Source organism: Haliotis cracherodii, unplaced genomic scaffold, assembly GCF_022045235.1.
Source record: "Haliotis cracherodii isolate W230 unplaced genomic scaffold, xgHalCrac1.p SCAF_10, whole genome shotgun sequence".
In the NCBI taxonomy this organism is placed as follows: Eukaryota; Metazoa; Mollusca; class Gastropoda; order Lepetellida; family Haliotidae; genus Haliotis; species Haliotis cracherodii.
This window is the reverse complement of record NW_027266265.1, coordinates 14,271,677-14,291,797: the sequence shown is the minus strand read 5'-3', so window position 1 is coordinate 14,291,797 and position 20,121 is coordinate 14,271,677. Positions and strand designations below refer to the sequence as shown.

General features: G+C 40.8%; 1 protein-coding gene across 3 annotated transcripts in view; it reads right to left on the bottom strand.

The window, feature by feature from the left end:
- LOC139454090 (C-Maf-inducing protein-like) overlaps positions 1-2,682 on the bottom strand; it is a 109,486-nt gene extending 106,804 nt beyond the window's left edge. For all 3 annotated transcript variants that reach the window (XM_071235587.1, XM_071235588.1, XM_071235589.1), the window contains exon 1: positions 1,960-2,682. In XM_071235587.1, coding sequence (XP_071091688.1) covers positions 1,960-2,238 — 279 coding nt within the window. In that variant the 5' untranslated portion in view covers positions 2,239-2,682. The remainder of the gene's footprint in view (positions 1-1,959) is intronic.
- Between the last annotated feature and the right edge of the window lie 17,439 nt (positions 2,683-20,121).

Sequence of the window (20,121 nt, the reverse complement as noted above, 5' to 3'; positions counted from 1 at the left end):
TCTGAAGTGACTGACTGAGTCAATGCTCTACATTACAGTCTGGAGACACTATACATCAACTCTTCTGCTTCATTATATGGCGTTTTGTTTTTTCAAATAAGTCAAATTATCTGTGCACATATATCATGTATATCGCCCCACTGTTATACCAGGAAACAATATTGATAATTGTATAGGGAATTATGACAACATGCAACAAATTATCAGCATGTGACCTATTTCAACATCCATAAGCAGTCACTAATTGTTGGTATACTTGAACACATGTCTGTCCTAAGGTAAACACTGAAATTGGGGAATATTGACAAACTGTCTCAAAAGCTCCCTGAAATTTTCTGGCCTCTACAGTCAAAGTCCAAAGTTTAGCAAGCTGTTAGGTCTGTGGTGAAAATCACACCAAGATTTCAGAAGGAAGTGATGGGGTCCAAATTATGAAGGAAACATTTACAGCTATATATGTTATTTTCATAGGAATGGTTCTGTTAAGAGAACAAATGTCTCGTTTGGTAAAGAAATCTAAGTATAAGACTGTTTTAACTCATTTTCTCTAAAATGGACCACTTTAAGAACTCATCCGTCTCCTACAGGTGATTATTATCTGACTAGAGGTGTAACGATATGATGGGGTCGCTATACGATACATATGGTGCGATACGATTCAGTAATACAGTAATTTTATTTCATAAGTTGATATTCTTTATGTTTACAACCCTGAATCATTTGTTTTGTAATTTCAAAGATCGAAGGTAGGATATTACGTCGCAGAATGTTCTTTATAGCCAACCAGGAAATACTACAGAATATGCATAAGCTAGTTGTTGAACAGTTTCTGTTATCATTCATGTGTTTTTAACTTTTTACACCAATTTAACTTGTAATGTATCATATGTATAGCGATACAGGGGTTGTAAATAGATGTATAGTATCGTGGGCATCATATTACAACATTACAGTGATAAATGTGCAACTGCTTTATTTGGATTAAATTGTAAAAGTAGATGATGATCTTTCCTTTCATTGCCTTATCCAATATCAGATGATAGATATTGGTAATATAATTGCGTTGCCAGGGAACACATAAAAGGCATTTTCTCCAAAGTTATACAATATGTCACAAACAATGTACATCAATATTGTTCAATCAGTAGCTAAATGCATGTATTCTACTTCTATAGACTCAAGGGTTTTGTTGCAACTTGTATGCAACCTACTTGTGATGGAAAGAATGTGTATTCACTGAACAATCTACAGCCTTCCGGGCTGCCCTATGCTACATGTGCCAGACAGAATAACCGTGTCAACAGCTTGACAATTTGTCATTTTGTGGTGTATGTATTGCATGGATGGGAACATTTGTTTACGTGAAATCCTGGTTGCATGTTTCCCTGAAACTGTGCACACTATATCTCTTCACTTGTCACGAACTCCCATATCTGCTTCATAAATACTAACAAATTGCATGGACCACTGACTTATTGGCAAGGATATACTTACGTCCACAAACAAGTTTTACAGAGCTAATGTGAACAACCACAACTGACGAAAATGGAGGAACACGATCCAATCTACCTTCGCCAAATTAAACCATTTATCGATCTGAGGAATTTGACAGATTCCTCGGGAGCCCGATTTCTCGTGACCCGACAATGTTTACTAGTTTATGCTGAGGGTCAGATCACAAGTCCCGACAATACGCGTTAACAACACATATTTAACGCATAATCTATCAAAAGCATGTAATAAACCCTGTGAATAAATTAGCACATGTACACATTTTGTTCTTGTAGCATATTCAACCAGAAGTAGCAATAAAAACAACGATAACACAAGCGCATGATAAGGACGGCACGCCGCCTCCATACTGACAGCCGTCACAACAAACCGGATTACGATCCTGTGATAAACATATCATCGCCCATACAAGGGATGATAGGTACTTGTCTTATGTCAAACACTCACCGTTGCAGAGCGAATTTCTCCGTGATCTAGAACAATATGATGACTCTCCCACCGCCGCAGATATTTAGAGTTCATGATTTTGCTTACAATCGTCCGTGTGTGATTCAGACGACACACTTGGATGTCGCCCTCGGAGACCAGTTTGTATTTGGGTCCCTGGGGTAGGGATTTGATTGACACAGGGGACGAGCTCGCAGAGCTCGAATGTTGAGGGGTGCTGGGAGCTGACGGAGGGTCAGTTGAGGTAACTTCAACGCAGGCATCTGCCAACGTCGCCATTTTGTAGAGCTTTGCTTGCAGCTCGCACGAGCCGAAGCTCGTTAAGGCTGATCCGTAGCAGACGACAGAGTAAATATCCCCGTAATATCGCACACACCGATATGATTATTCCTTGGACATGGTTACTCCCCTCGGGTACACCACCGACACATCAGGACGAATTATAATTTTGTAGTTTAATTCGCCTGGCGCGTATGCAGAGAAGTGGTAAACACGATGTAACAGTGGTTTTGCTGGGTCCTTTTCACATAGATCACGGTACGAGACTAGACCGTTGTTCCTCGAAAACGGATCCAATAATTGTGTCACTTAATATATCCCTGTAGTCCATTTCAGCACATTAACCTAAAAAAATGAAGGTCACGCGTTGTGAGTGTCGAATAACTCTGTCAGTCCCCTGTTCTGAGTGTGGAGTAAAAAGGGTCGTGACTAATACAAGAACGTAATCGGGTTTTCATTGAAAATGGCAACGAGCGGTCACGTGACATATGACGTTTCTCCGCTGGCATATCTGCGCGATTTTAGGTTGTAGGTAGCCTACGTCATTACACGTATATACAAACTTAACGCAGTGAGCCCGCGATACAGATAAATTTTGAAAAAAATATAAGAAAAATGCTTTTGAAATATCCATCAGCATTCCACACACTGTGAAGACTTCAAGTTAGGGCGTGAGTCATTGATCAATACACGATCAGCAGCGATGATGAAAAAGGAGTGAAAACGTTACATGCACACACATCAGAGTTTGCTAAAAAACGTGGTGTTTTATGGGCCAGTGGAAGAATCATTCTCGTCTTTAAAGCACAGATCTGTAAGAGTTGTGAAAGCACCTTAGACAACGAGTCTCACATACTTCATGTTACAATCACCTGTTGTCGGCTGTGGGTGTTTCAGTAATTCAAAGTTATTCCATTCATTTTCTTGTTCATTTGACATTAGCTTGCCTTTAAAACGAATTAAATCCCCATTTCCCGTTCAGAATCATCCAGTCAAATATTTTATAATCCACTTACGGATTGCGGACCAACTTCAGCAACTTTGGGATTATTAAAGGGAGGCTATCACTTGTCGGGCGTGAATTCCATGCATGTTTTGATTTTGAGTACTGTATTTTAGAGTGCTTAAGAACCAAAGTATTCGCTAACATTCGGGGAATGTATTGACTGATCACGTCGTGTGACATCGTCCCAAGACCTGTTTGGGAAAATATTTTAGAAACCGGAAGAAAACTGTGAAATGACGACAACTACCATTAGACAAGGAAATGGAACCTAATCACTCAGACGCTATGGTATATGGACACCAGAATGAAAGTGATCGACTAAACATAGTTCTCCCTTTCATCGCTAGGTGTTACTTTCAGCTGAATCTTCACAATTATTTGTTGTGATAACATCAAAATCCTATCTCATCAAGTCCAGTAGCCGTCAAAAACAATCCCGTTTACAGATGTTGCCGCACGCCAAACACGAAGATCTCATTCGATAAATGAAATGTAATCAGTGGTTTCACGGCGATGTTCTGTTTCAGTGTATTTTCGAAACCACGGGTTTGACACGATTTCCAACATAACACTGTTTGCAGCATACAATATCTATACAGACTATTAGTATTACTGGAGATATGTAGTAAAATGAGGTCTAACCTCATGTCCAAGATTATTGCAGTAATATAGCGACGTGTATGTGTATTCATCACCAAATTCTGGTAGATTTAAACCTAATATTTAACAACCACCGTCATTTACTTATTTATTTATAATGATTGCTTTCAAAGGTTTATCTTGTCCATGCAGTATTTTAATACGTTAAGATTGTGTTTGTTTGTTTGGTTGGTTGGTTGGTTGTTTGTTTAACGCCGCACTCAGCAATATTCCAGCTATATGACGGCGGTTTGTAAATAATCGAGTCTGGACCAGACAATCCAGAGATTGATATCATGAGCATCGATCCACTCAATTGGGATCGATGACATGCATCAACCATGTCAGGAGCCTTGTGTATTTTAAGTGATAGTGATACAACCATTAATACATTAATAAAAGTGTATTTCTTCTCTCTTCAGACTGTTAAAATATATTTCATCTCGCCAAGGTATACATCGTATATTCTATATAGTATACCCCTTATATATAGAACCTCACGACAGGCTATAGTACACCATGTCATTTCTCACAGCCAATACGTATAGACACATGGTATCGATCTGTTGCGACCCGGGTTAGAATTGCTCCTCAGCAACCCATGCTTGTCGTGATTTAAAAATGAATAAAGGAAGATATTTATAAATTGAAAACTCACTAAGAATTTGCCCCGTCTGTATTCTTGGTGTTGAAGACGAATTGTATTTTAGGTTTATTTGCCAGGTATATTACAAAATATGTATTGGTCATTTTCATATATATCTACTAATAACTTTATTTATCATCCAAAACTGGCTCCCACAGGAGATATCGCTTGTATTAGATCAAGCGATATCTACACTGTAGATATCGCTGCGATGAAATTACATCACAATGCTTTGCAGATCATTGTGACGTCACTGGTTACCATGACGTCACAATCAAATGACATCACTAATGGCACTGCTACTGAAGCTGTTAGCAGTACTTTTTACACCGAAGACACTGCTAATTACCCTCTACAAATTGAAAAAGTTGGAAGAATGATGTTGGATGATAAATAAAATCTCACCCTCGTGTCTTTTGATATCAAATATATCAACTCGTGTTGATAAATTTGATATCAAAAGACACTCGGGTGAGATTCTCTATATGTTTGCTGACAAACAAGTATCTTTATGCATTCATGATGTTTTAATGTTACGTCGGTTGTTGTTGTTGTCTTGGTTGGTTGGTTGTTGTTTAACTCCGCGCTAAATGACGGCGGTCTGTAAATAATCGAGTCTGGACAAGACAATCCAGTGATTGATATCATGGGCATGGATCCACGTAATTGGGATCGATGACATGCATCAACCAAGTCAGCGAGCCTGACCACCCGATCTCGTTAGTCGCCTCTTACGACAAGCATGGGTCGCTGAAGACCTATTCTACCCCGGATCTTCACGTGTTTATTGTCTTGATACTCCATTGTTGTCTTGATACTCCGTATACTACAATATTTGTTACTATAACTGTATGTCTATGAACCTCACTTGTATATGCATGGGCCAATGGCCTTTCATACAATAAACCACTGAATCAAATTGAACTAAACTGAATTGAGAGGCAACTACATTTGTATATGAACATGATCGCGTGGTCAGGCTCGCTGACTTGGTTGATACATGTCATCGTATCCCAATTGCGTAGTCGATACTCATGACGTCATTCACTGGATTGTCTGGTCCAGACCAGATTATATACAGACCGTCGTCATACAGCTGGAATATTGCTGAGTGTGGCGTTAAACAAAAAAACAAAAACACATAGTACCACGTGACAACGCGGATGTATCAGCTGTTATGGCAGTTATGACCGACAAACATCATCAAAAACGCATGCACATAGCTGCCAGCACGATTTACACCCACATCCCGTGATTCAGACGCAAGTCTTTCGAGTATACACGATCGGCCAAACAAGATAGAATACCATCTTTCGTCTGGGATGACTCAGCTCTATACAAACTGATCGTCCTTTTACACAGCAAGAAGAGCCTCCTTTGCCACAATACCCGGGGAGTCAATAAGACAGTTACACCCACAGCTGTAAACCGCACCCACTTGAGCGCCCCTGTTTAATTATAACACGATCACAGACACTATGTAGGTGACCGAGTTTGGTTTAACAGCGCTTTCAACTTTTTTTTCAGCTGTGTAATGGCATGGGTGATTATTGTGACGTACAATTCCAAAGCGAGTTGGTTTTAAATATTTCCTACATTGATGAAGCGGACAAGCATCTTTATCAGGGCGAATCACGACCAGCAGAACCCAACACGGCTGAAATATTCCCAAATGTATGAATAACGTGCTGCATAAGGGAAGATGCTGGAGTGAGTGGTTGTGGTTAAAGAGTGAGTGGGTTTGGTTTAACGCCGCTTTTAACAGTATCCCAGTTATATCACGGCGTGTCAGCTTAATGTGGGAGGAAAGCCCGAAGTGATGCAGCTCTCAGACGTTTACCACTTCGATATGGTGCTGACAAACCTAGAAACATAATCGGGGCGAACCGGTATTCGAACCCAGAATCATAGGTTTCTGGCGTGCCCAGGGGACGCAACTCTGCACAGCGAATCGCGGCGCCTGAGACGACTGGGCCACCCGTGCCCCTGAGGTTAAGGAGGCAATTCACGCCGAGTTATTCAAATATGGATAAAAATAATATGAACAGCCTGCTACCGTTTGGGCAAGTGGGTGAGGTGGGTTTAACACCACTTGACCACTTTGGTGAAACCCACGAGTACGGGTATGGTGCTGACACACCTGGATACATAATCGGGGCGAACTGGGATTCGAACCCACGATCACAGGATTCTGGTGTGCCAACGGGACGCAATTCTGCAGTACGACTCAGACGACTGGGCTACGCGTGTCCCCGCTACCATTTGGGATCCCAACTTTATTATCATAATAGACGTTGACAAAGCATATGTCAAGACTTGGACCAAAAGATAAAATGAACCGGTTGGATGTGTTTCGGCGTGCGTGATGATCTCATTGGCTGAGGGGCGGTCGGGTAGCCTAGTGGTTAAAGCGTTCGCTCTTCACGCCGAAGACCAGGGTTCGATTCCCGACATGGGTTCAATGTGTGAAGCCCATTTCTGGTGTCCCCCGCCGTGATATTGCTGGAATATTGCTAAAAGCGGCGTAAAACCATACTCACTCACTCTCATTGGCTGAATGCACAAACTGAAACACAGGAAACGGAATTGGATTATACCCATTCTGTCCCAGCCAGCTGTCATACAAAGCATGGCTGCCGTAAATCAATGGTTCATAGTTGTTTGCAGAGAAGGCCCGAGATAACATACCCATTATCTGTTAGCAGCACAACATAAATTGTTTGATCAAAGAACTGGCATTAGCGGCATATCAAATAATGCCACACATAAGGCCAATATGTTAACTGAAGAAGACATCTGACCAAAACCCCGCATCGTGAATTATCCACGTTCGGCTTGTCTCTGAAACCTGATTTCAAAGGTCCATAAACATCCATGGATCCAGCAAATGTACCCCCTAGATCCTCGTCCCAAATATTCACCACATTCCTTAATAAATTAAGGAAGGATTTCATTAGATTCACAGAAAGTACTTGAGACAAGTGGAATCAATACCATTTGGATTCCCGAGAGATCAAAAGGTTTGCTTTTTCTTTTCAATTTAAGAAACGACCAAGTTCAATTATGTCAAAACATTTGTACACCACTATCCTACAAGACAAACTTATGGAAAACCTTAATTCCTTGATCTATGAGGCATTTGTCACCAAATGTGGTGACTATGCAGATACATCATTTTCTGGCTTCAGGACAATTTGTCAATCATGCATGAAAGCAAAAGTCATCTGAAGTTTACTGAGAAAACAATTTGAAATGCTGGACTTCCCCCTTAATGCTGATGGGGCGGTCGGGTAGCCTAGTGGTTAAAGCGTTCGCTCGTCACGCCGAAGACCCGGGTTCGATTCCCGACATGGGTACAATGTGTGAAGCCCATTTCTGGTGTCCCCCGCCGTGATATTGCTGGAATATCGCTAAAAGCGGCGTAAACCCATACTCACTCACTCACTTTATGCTGATCTGTTTCTTTATGCACACGAATCGGAATTTCTTCTCGGATTGGCAAACAAAACAAGGAAATTTGGCTCGGAAGTTTAACTTCAGCCTCGGGTATGTAGGTGATCTGATATCGTTCAACGAACAATAAATGATAAGGATGTGTGTGTAGCACTCAACTCCATAAACTTGTATGCTCAAAGCGCAGAGGTCTGATAGCCTATTGCCTTCCACTGATTTACCCACCTGAGCTGGAAATAGAAGAAGACCCGTGCAACCGCCTCATTTGTTTCATATTTAGACACAAGAATATCCACGAGACTGTATGACAAGAAGGATGACTTTAGCTTTCCAATAGTCAACTTTCCATTTATGAGGAATAATCCATCAGCTCCAGCCTTTGGCGTCTATTTTCTCACAACTTTTGAGGTTCAATCGAGCATGCTCACGACACAGTCGACGTTCCTGCTCCAACGTAACTACCAAGCATCAAACCTTCCCGTACAAATTCCAAAATTGGACGTATGAAACAGCATGAATACGAAAGAAGAAAATAATCTTTATAATGCCATCATATGGAATGATAAGACGATTGTTATAAAGAAGAGTCCGTTTGACAAAGAATGTCAGACGATTATTTGACGACGCCGATCACATCCATACTTGTTTCACAGATATATATATTGTCATCAGTAATCATAAATATAGGATTTATACACAGACTGTGCTAAGGGCAGTTGGAAAGAATATTTATTTTTAATGTCTGTCGTATCCAGATAATGTTAATGACCCCTAAAATGTATGGAGTAGCTGTAGCTGACGTACCGGCAAAAGCAAAGTATTGGTATTTTCAAGGTACATTTCATTTTAATGGCAACTCATTCGGATGACAAGAGGGGTGACTTCACTTTCATTTTATGTCGAGTAATATTCCTACCGCTCCAGCCCTCGGTGTCTTCATTTCACAACTTTTGAGGTACAATCGAGCATGCTCTTTCTTCCAAGATTTCAAAGAGAGTCATACAACTCTTACTCGGGGGCTTTATTAATCAAGGTTACAACATTCATGGCCTCAGTAAGCTTCCAAAAAGTTAATTGTAGACATGTTGAGGACATTTCCAAATTTGACGCATCAGTGGTCAAAATTATGTCCGATGCAATTCCCTATTTTGACTTGTACATAGTTCCCGTGTGTGTTTTTCAGGTGAACAATTGACTTGCCTTTGTATGTGTTTGTGACGGTTGGCACCGGTGGGGCAAGATACGCTCACCTTTTCGCGAACACCTGGTATCATCTCTCTTTGTTAGTGATTCATAAATACATTCTCATGGTACAGTCAGAATCGTACAATCGAATGTGTTGTTGGTAGAGATTCCTTATGAATATGGAAAGGGTTTTGTCGCTTTTATTTATTTGAGTGTTGATCAGGGATCAAACTACCTTTGCATTTCGGAACATCTATCTTTGCACTGGGACCTACAAAATAACCAAGGCAGACTATGGGTAGCTTCCGCACTCACTCACTCACGCACGCACGCACGCACCCTGCCAGCCAACCACCCACCTACCAACTCACTCACTCACTCACTGTCTGACTCTTAGTCTTAACCATATTTGTTCCATTATTAATACACTGTTTACGTACATTCACAATAGTTTATTTGTGCTGCTGATGATGCTGTCAGGGAGAGAGTAGTATTTCCTGGTAGTCCCCCGGTATCTTCTTGTGTTTGACCAGATTGCGAATGCCTCGTCTGTATCAGTGTATAAACTATTTTCCAAAGTCCAGTGGCCAGGAAATAAACCAAAATAAATTGCAAGCCCTCGTCGTATTTTTAGCCCCAAACACGTATGATAAACTACGAAATGAACACAAAACTTTGACATTGAATGATGCCTTAAAGGACTTGATTCGTAGAAGTTAATATGTACTGACTACAGTTTTCAACTGGACAGTTGGGCCGGCTTTACGGAAATGTTACTTGCCCAAATTAAAAGTCACTTGTATTTGGCTAGCGGGCAGGTCGCTATTTCGAACATCGGTCAGTATTCCTTGAGTCCAGTGGTGAAATGTTCTTCCATATCGGTGGTGGCTGTGATGGGCTAGAGTCGTTTAAACTCCACCAGCACCTACAGAGAAGAATGATACACTGAACTCTTGACTTCCGCGATTGTAAAGGGTGGCATGCTACTCAAGACAACATTCGTTTCCTATGAAACTTACAATAAAAAACAATTGCATTTACTACAATAAATACAAAAAATAAACACACGAATCTGTTGTGGGTGTATTCTAAAATATGTTTGTAAACCATTTATCACATGATGTCTTATTTCAAGGTTGTGGGACGTCGATTTTCAAACAGCATCACACTTTCCAACGTTTTCATACAATTGGCGGCTTCAAACCCATCCCAGAATCCTTTTGGTTTTACTACCTGCTCAGCAAAATCTCAATTTGACTAGCCCCAAGTAAAATCGACATTTGACTAGGCCCCCAAACTACTTTACATGTCAAATAGTCAAATAGGGTATTTTTTCAATGTTTGGTTTCAATAACATTTTATAGAATGAAAGTTTTTTTAAAACTTTGTGTATAGTTGACGAATCTACTATCCTCAGGTTTGAGGTAATTCCATTATCTATTTGTGATAGTACTTCAACTTTAGCAGCCCAGTCAAATATACAAGGTACGAGCATCCCGAGACAAGTCTAGTTCACTTGACTTTAATATTGGCTCTGGAAGAATATATACAACAGTAACATGTGTACTTAATATAATTCTTCTCGATCTTACGAATTCCACATGTTCAAATATATACATTGACCTGATCTTTTTACAATCAGGCCCTATACGCTGGACCTATGGACTAACGCTTTGTCTCTGAAAATATAGCTTTTGATAAAAACAAGTAACTCCATTTAAATGTGTTCCATCTATTTACCACGACTTATAAAGACCTGTTGTGTGCCGCGCGACACGCCTTCCGAGTGACGTCAGCGTTGTCCTTGTGTGAATGTACCACGACTGTTATTCACGGAGCTGAAAGAAAAGCTAATGATGACTCCAATTAGTTATTGGCGCTAACACATCTGTCATTAGCCAACGATCGTTTTATATAACATACTGAAACACCAATTTGTCCTCAGATTTTACCAAAACAATATTTTTCCACTACACTAGATATCCATGAAAAGTGAAATATTTCGGCCGCTTTCACAAATATACTACTCAAAAGAAGTTAAGGATCACCCGATTCTTTCATATTGGTAATGTTAATGTCATGGCATGAGAGATTAACTATTGTAATATGAAAGAATCAGGTGATCCTTAACCTCTTTTGAATAGTATATAAGTGAATTAAATGGATCTGTGGCAAATCCAAACTCATGTAATTATTCACGGTTTCAGTGTTCAAAGTTCCGCTATAAAATTGAAAAATAGTTCAGTTATATCACCGCGTGTCGGCTTGATCAGTTCTATGTTAGGCATCGCAAATCATAGTGCAGGTTTGCAACCCCAGTTGTGACAGGATCCGCTCGTCCTAGGTTCGATCCCAGGTTCTATCTGATTATGACCCTCAGTCAGTCAGCGCCAGATCGAGGGGTTCCTAGAAGTGGTAAACGTTTAACATCGGCAGTAATTTGGCCTTTCCACCAACAACCTATGCTTGTCGAAAAAGTCAACTATGCTTTTCGTAAAAGGCGACTAACGGGATAGGTTGGTCAGATTCGCTGCCTTAGTTGATGCATGTCATCGTATCCCAATTGCGTGGATCGATGTTCATGATATCAATCACTGGATTGTCTGGTCCAGTCTCGATTATTTACAGACCGCGGTCATATAGCTGGAATATTGCTGAGTGCGGCGTTAAACAACAAACAAACAAACAAAAACTTTCCACCAACATATAACTAACCAACATACTGTTCAAGTCAAACTTCTCACTGTAGAGATCCATATTTTACTCACTGTGTGTTATAATCACAAGGAAAGTGAGCTCCGTATGCAGAGATTCCTGACCTTTTATGAAAAGACGGGTGGTAGTGTAGGATCTATCAAGCGCAACAATTCACTGTGTAGATTTGTGCCCCTTGGGCGTGCCTGGAAACCGATGGTCATGCGGTTCGAATTCCAGATTCTTTTAGATAAATTAGGTTCCAATTTAGGTGTAATCCACGTCCCGTTTGTCCAACTTTAAATTGACACGCCGTGATGTGATTGACACGCCGAAATGCTGTTCAATGCGGCCTTAAAGCCAATTCGATCATTCTAATTCCTCCTATTCTGCATACCTATATATATATAGCCTCCTGTCTTTCCTATTGTAGGGGGCCCAGTCGTCTGAGGCACCGCGATTCGCTTTGCAGAGTTGCGTCCCCTGTGCACGCCAGAAACCTATGACTATGGGTTCGAATCCCGGTTCGACCCGATTATGTTTCTAGGTTTGTCAGCACCATACCCGTGCTCGTGGATTTCACCGAAATGGTAAACTTCTGAGACCTGCATCACTTCGAGCTTTCCTCTCACATTAAGTTGACACGCCGCGATATGACTGGAATACTGTAAAAAGTGGCGTTAAACGCAACTCACTCACTCATATTACTACAGTTAATGTGTCATGCAGATTAACTTTGTTTGTTTGTTTGTTTGTTGTTTAACGCCGCACTCCAATATTCCAGCTGTATGACGGCAGTCTATAAATAATCTAATCTGGACCAGACAATTCAGTGATTGACATCATGAGCATCGATCCACGCAATTTGGATACGGTGACATGCATCGACCAAGTCAGCGAGTCTGACCACCCGATCCCGTAAGTCGCATAGTCGCCTTTTACGGCAAGCTTGAGTTGCTGTAGATTTTTTCTGACCTGTACCTTCACGGGTCGCAGATTAACTATAATAATAGGAAAGAATCGTGTGTCCTTAAACTTCTTTTGAGTAGTATACGTGTACTCCAGTGTGAATTTGTGGGCGTTAACACAACTTCCTATCACGTATAGGAGTGGCAGTTCTGTTAATAGATATGACGGTGAGCGTTCAAACGTACATGTGAAATCAATGGAAGTGCTTGTGCACTGACACAAATATTTACGTTCGAATAATCACTTTTTTTTATCACGATTCAACTATTAGTCTCTGTTGATTAATAGACTCTTCAGTTTTTTATATGCTTTAATCTCATCTTATACTGTTATAACGTAGAGTTTTATTACTGTTTTAAACTTTAAAGTATAACGGCGGATGCTGTTTTATACTGCATGTTTTGTAACATGTAATTTGTATATTGTTATGCCTGACGCCTCTGTGTCTGTTAATAGAAGAAGAGAAGAAAACTATTTCAATAAGTGCCACATGTTGAGTGTGCAATTCAGCATGTGACATTTAATAAAACATTTTTCTTCTTTTCGTCAGTATGTGACACTTTAATAAAACATTGTTGTTCTCTTCTTCAGCATGTGGCACTTTAACATTTTTCTTATCTTCTTCAGTATGTGACACTTTAATAAAACATTGTTGTTGTTCTCTTCTTCAGCATGTGGCACTTTAATAAAACATTGTTCTTCTTTTCTTCAGCATGTGACACTTTAACATTTTTCTTATCTTCTTCAGCATGTGACACTTTAATAAAACATTGTTGTTCTTCTCTTCTTCAGCATGTGGCACTTTAATAAAACATTGTTTTGCTTTTCTTCAGCATGTGACACTTTAATAAAACATTGTTGTTCTTCTCTTCTTCAGTATGTAACACTTTAATAAAACATTGTTGTTCTTCTCTTCTTCAGCATGTGGCACTTTAATAAAACATTGTTCTTCTTTTCTTCAGCATAAGACACTTGAACATTTTTCTTATCTTCTTCAGACTGTGACACTTTAATAAAACATTGTTGTTCTTCTCTTCTTCAGCATGTGATACTTTAATAAAACATTTTTTCTTCTTCTCTTCTTTAGCACGTGACACAATCATAAAACATTTTTCTTCTTCTCTTCTTCAGCATGTGGCACACTAATAAAACATTGTTGTTCTTCTCTCTTCAGCATGTGACACTTATACAAAACATTGTTCTTCTTCTTTTCTTCACCATGTGGCACTTTAATAAAACATTTTTCTTATCTTCTTCAGCATGTGGCACTGTATTAAAACAGTGTTCTTCTTCTCTTTTTCAGCTTGTGGCACTTTAATACAACAATGTTCTTCTCTTCTTCAGCATGTGGCACTTTAATAAAACATTTTTATTTTTCTCTTCTTCAGCATGTGACACTTCAACCAAACATTTTTTCAAATAAAATATTTTCTTATTCTCTTTTTCAGCATGTGACACTTACAATATATTGTTCTTCTTATTATCCGTAATTGGATACGGCATCGTTACACGGCATGTGTGGGTTGTATTTCCTGTAGCACATCAAGACTAACGAGACTACACAGTCAGACTGAACACCTATTGCCTTGACAACAATATTAATATACTCCCACTGTCAGCCAAGGAAGTACTTAAGTCCCACCTCGGAACCTCTGCACCGCTGCTAGTTGATGTCACTACGGGTACGTCAATGAACGCTCCGGACGACAAATCAAAAAGACCGCTAATCACGTTGTTGATTCGTGATAAGACGTACTGTGACGTTTTACTTCCGGTCGTAATGTTGTTTGCCACGCATATCTTCATTTGCGTCAACAGCATATTCCGAGTAAATTCTTTATCCAAATCAGCATAAATCTAACATGTCAATGTTATCTACAAATAAGTTCTTCATAGTCTTATATTGCTAGAATTATTTATTATTGCAACGGAGAGAGAGGAAGAGAGAGAATTATCTATACTCACACGCAAAAGAAACGCAAGTGGTTTTAAGCAAATAGGTAACAAACACGGGACCATAAATTGATACGAGTTTTAGCATGTAGTGAAGCCTGATGGTGTTATCAATATTTTTGGTTGCATTTTGGAAGCCCCGAGTAAAAACGCAACATAAAAAACGAATCGCCAAAACGCACAATTTCAATGAATATGTGGGTATCATGCACCCATTTCTCGCGAAATCGAAAATGCACGAACTGTCACGAACTGTAGTGGGTATAAAACTGTGGCCGATTCTTGGACCTACCACTCCTTGGTCAACAATGCCACGCTCAACTCGAATTCAGAGAAACAAGGCTATCGGACGTTTGGAAGCTGGAGAGTCTGTCCAAGATGTTGCCCGTCATTTCAACGTTAACATAACCACAATTTAACGTCTCCTGCATCGATACAATGCTACACAGACCACAGATGACCTTCCTCGGACACCTCGACAAGATCGGCAGATTACCCGTCAACACCAGCGACATCCGCTCAACTGCAAGTGAAAGTGCTCGACAGACCATAGGCACACACAATCGACACATTAGCCGGGACTGTGATCCGACGTCGTCCTGTTCTCCAACAACGGCATCGACAAGCACGACTTCAGTGGGCACAGGGTCATCACAATTGGCGTCATCGTGAGTGGAGGCGTGTCATCTTCCTTGATGAAAGTCGCTTTTGTGTCTCCCATGCAGACGGAAGCGGCGTCGAGGTGATCGTTTCGCTGACAGAAACGTTGTGGAAAGAGATCCTAACGTCATGGTATGGGCAGGGATTGGACTTAATGCTAGACTTGGACCCATGTGCTTTCTGAATGTGGGTCAAGGTCGGGGACACGGCGTCACTGCTCAGCGGTATATCGACGAAGTGATCAGACCCCACGCAGTGATCAATGCTAATGGTGGTCACACCAGGTATTGACTGACATTTTGGGTATTGACCCGAAACTGTGTAAGCCCTTAACATTTAAAAAAAACCATTTATGTCATCTGCCTTTTAATCCATTAAACTGTCTTCAGTAAATTTTTTGTCAATCTTGCCCTATTAGTATTTCTTGTTTTTACTGTTGAAAATAAATAACATGTATACTGCATACTCGACTTGCGTTTCTTTTGCGTGTGAGTATATTATGACATGCATCAACCAAGTCAGCGAGTCTCACCACCCGATCCCGTTAGTTGCCTCTTACGACAAGAAGAGTCGACTTTTATAGCAAGAATGGGTTGCTGAAGACCTATTTTACAATAGTAAAAAAGAGTGATAAATAAGAAAGAAAACAGAAAACCCTGAAGAAGACAGAAAGTATAAGATGTAGCAGGATCCTTTGGGGTAACAACAAACCAACCAACTAATATAATGTTCAAAGCGGAATTAAATTCAACCCACTCACTCACTCAGTATGCAATAGAAACGTTTTCAACTATTTTGATTGTGGGTGGAGTAAACTGTGCTTCGACAAACGTGTTACAGAATACTGTTTTAAATTGCATTTTGATAACATGTCTGCAAAATAATGAAATCGTACGTCACAAAATGTCACGGAGGGCAAACAATGATTGAGATGCCTGGCCCCGTCCTTGTGTTGAAGGTCACTGTACCCTGTGCTGCCGGTGAGTGTTGAAAGTGACCTTTTGTGTCACAAAAATAACTCCGAATGTGCCTTATTTTAAAGACTGTCGCGAGTTATTAATTTTTAACACGGTGGCGTCGGTTTATGACGTAATGGTGGAATTTAAAGTAAGCATTACCTCTCAACGTCTTCCTGTTGCCTTGTTTATTGTTTACTGGGAGAATATATTTGAAAAAACAACAGAAATAAGTGAGCTTATCTTTGGGGGTGTCACAGTGGTCGACGGTGCAGCAGTTTTCTGTGCAGTCTATTCGTAGTGCCAGAATCCTATTTTCGTGGGTTATTATTATATCATACATTTATATACCGCAGGTATCCAGGTACTAATATCTGCTCAAATGCGGTTTTATTTGTTCCCCTACCAGTGGATCCGTTTTCATTCCAGTTACCATTTTCATCTCCCTGGGGAGTATACAACCCAAGCTGCCTAGGGGCCTAGTAGGTTTTTACATGCACATCACATATCGGGTACCCATTCCCTGCTGGGTGAACAGAGGCACAAAGTCATTTGCTCAGGGTGACACCACAAGTTGTGATACTTGATATCATGAGTATCGATCCACGCAATTGGGATACGATGACATGCATCAACAAAGTCAGCGATTCTGACCACCCGATCCCCGTTAATCGCCTCTTACGACAAGCAGTCGCCTTTTACGGCAAGCATGGGTTGCTGAAGACCTATTCTATCCCGGAAAGATGCGAGGGTGACGAAAGCTGTATGGTACGGAAAGATGCGAGGGGTGACGAAAGCTGAATGGGGGCCTTATTGTGTGTTACGGAAAGATGCGAGGGATGACGAAAGCTGAATGAGGACCTTCTTGTATGTTACGGAAAGATGCGAGGGATGACGAAAGCTGAATGAGGGCCTTCTTGTATGTTACGGAAAGATGCGAGGGATGACGAAAGCTGAATGAGGGCCTTCTTGTATGTTACGGAAAGATGCGAGGGATGACGAAAGCTGAATGGGGGCCTTATTGTGTGTTACGGAAAGACGCGAGGGATGACGAAAGCTGAATGAGGGCCTTCTTGTCATTCGTGACCAACTCGTGTTATTCCGGGACAAGCCGAATAGCGACTCGTTCCACCTAAAACAATTGTCAACTCTTTGCGTAATGGTTCACATATATTTCCCTATATATTGTATATATTTCAGATGCAAGTTACAGCACATCGGGAGATGCGGAATTATACAGTATGATTGAACACACTTAACTGTGTCTTGGGTATATTTTAAGATGCAAGACATATATAAAATCAAAAATTATTTCCGAGGGATTCTTTGACGACGAACTTGAAATCATACGCGGATTCTGATTGGTTTGTCGTATTTTCGCACATAACATTCATCGATAGGGGGACGAGTCTTCTTGCAGGTGACGGAAAGGGGCGAGTGATGACGAATGCCTTCTTGTATGTTACGGAAAGATGCGAGGGATGACGAAAGCTGAATGAGGGCTTATTGTATGTTACGGAAAATGAGTGTGGTGACGAATGACTACGGGATCGACGTTGAAGTACAAACGTGCAGACACCGCTGTGACGCCGGAACCTGACGCCTATTCGTGAGCTATGACTGGTGTATTGTGCAAACAACCAGAAAGTATACAGAAAGTTCATCTTTACTCGTGTAATATTATGCGGGGAGATGAGATAGAACAGGTTCCCGAACTTCATTTGCTCCATTAAAGAGGCGACGAACTCAGTTATTTCCGGTCGTCGCGACCTGGCTATAATATTGTTAACTACTGCGTGATGCACCAGACGAAATAACTAAATCGTTGATTGATCGGCATCCGTTTAAACGGGTACACTACATAATATGCTTATCAGCACGTGATGACAAGCTTTATCTCGTCAAAGTAACGAGAGAGCAATACAACTTGCCTGACGTCATCAGTTTTATCAATGTGAACGCAATCCTATCCACGATGACTCGTGTCTGCTCCGAGTCTGAAGCTATTTGCTGCATGTTGATCGCCCTGCTGTAGAGATACGTAACAAAACATGTTTATCCCCTCTGAACGATGAAGTTGGACCTAAAGTAATAATTTCCCGTCAAATATTTGCAAGATAACGTTTGCTCCACGTGTTAGCCCATAAGAGCACACATGATAACGCTATTGATATGAAGCTGGCGTTATACGATAGGACGTTAATCTTGTGTGTGCTTTGCCTGGCGTAAACATTTCAAGAGCTGACGTAGTTCTAGGGTCAACGCTAGGCCCGTGTTTGTTTTTGTGCGGAACGACATTGCAGTCACTTATAATAACAATAATGCAAAACAATGTTTTCCTTCAACCTCTCTGAATGTATGCTTCATGTCTCGTTGTAAAGTAAGTTGGGTTTTGCGCCACTTTTAGCAATATTCTAGCAATGACACGCCCAGGGGGCGCCATAAATGGGCTTCACACATTCCGGGGAATCGAACCCGAACCACGCCGCCCCCATTGTAAAATAGTAATGTTAGAGGGAGCCCAGACACGCGCTATATTTGTTTGTTTTCGCCGGACTCGGCAGTATTCCAGCTATATACCGGCGGAGGGTACATAATCGACTCTGGGCCAGACAGTCTAACAATTGATATCATGAACATCGATCTACGCAATTGGGATACGCTGACATGCATCAACCAAGTCAGCAACTGACCACCTGATCCCGTGAGTCGCCTCTTACGACAAGCATAGTCGCGTGTTAGGTCTCTGAAATGAACTATTTTACAGAAGAAAAACAGTTGTTAATTCGAAGATATACAAAATGATAAAAGGGAGCCCAAAGACTTTCTTCATTTTCCGACCTGATACTGAAGTAATCTAGACTTGCCAAATGTTATATACTTGCATTTGCTGTATTGGATATATTTGTTATTATATATATATATTGTGATTTATCATATAATGGGTAGGTTTCTCGGCAGGATAAAGCCAACGGATAAAAACGATATCCGTTGGGGTCATATGCGGATAAAGATGCAAATATCAAAGGTCAAGTAGGGACTACTTTCACTGTTTATAAACAAACATGGCGTCGCCCTCGTCATCTGGCGATCGAGTCAGAATTAACCATCGGGAATCTGGATAAACTACAGGGATAATTGCTATCATTATCAAAAGAACAGTCTAATATACTGAAAATCAGTGTCTAACTGTGACGTAGCTAAGGCATTTTATAAGTTTTGGCAACTTCGGAGATATAAATTTCGAAACAATTTTGCGAGGGCACGAGGCCTAGCCAAGCGGGATCAGTAGCCATATCTGTGCTTGTAGACCTCTGCGGCTTGAAACCTTCTCTACAAATTAAAATAGTTGGATTCAGAACCAAATATGTTTGAATTGTTACCTTGTTTCGTTTTGTCGCTGTGTGTACATCTGACTACACTTCTTAACGTTATGACAGACCGACTGTCAACAACGTCTGACCGTGGCCGTGACGTCTCATAGACTAGGGTTAGAGTAGCTTCCCTTTGACAAAGGGCAGTTACTCTAGCGGACAGACCGATGGATTGCCGCGAAAGGAAAATATAAACCATTGTTGTTTTGCGTATATGTTGCTTCGCCACTGTATGAGAAACGGATTTCAGTTGGAACTATATTGGCTACTGTCACTGTCCGACTGACACATCACTTACCCTATGACGTAATATATATTAATGCGCGCATTCCAGGAAAACTCGCAATG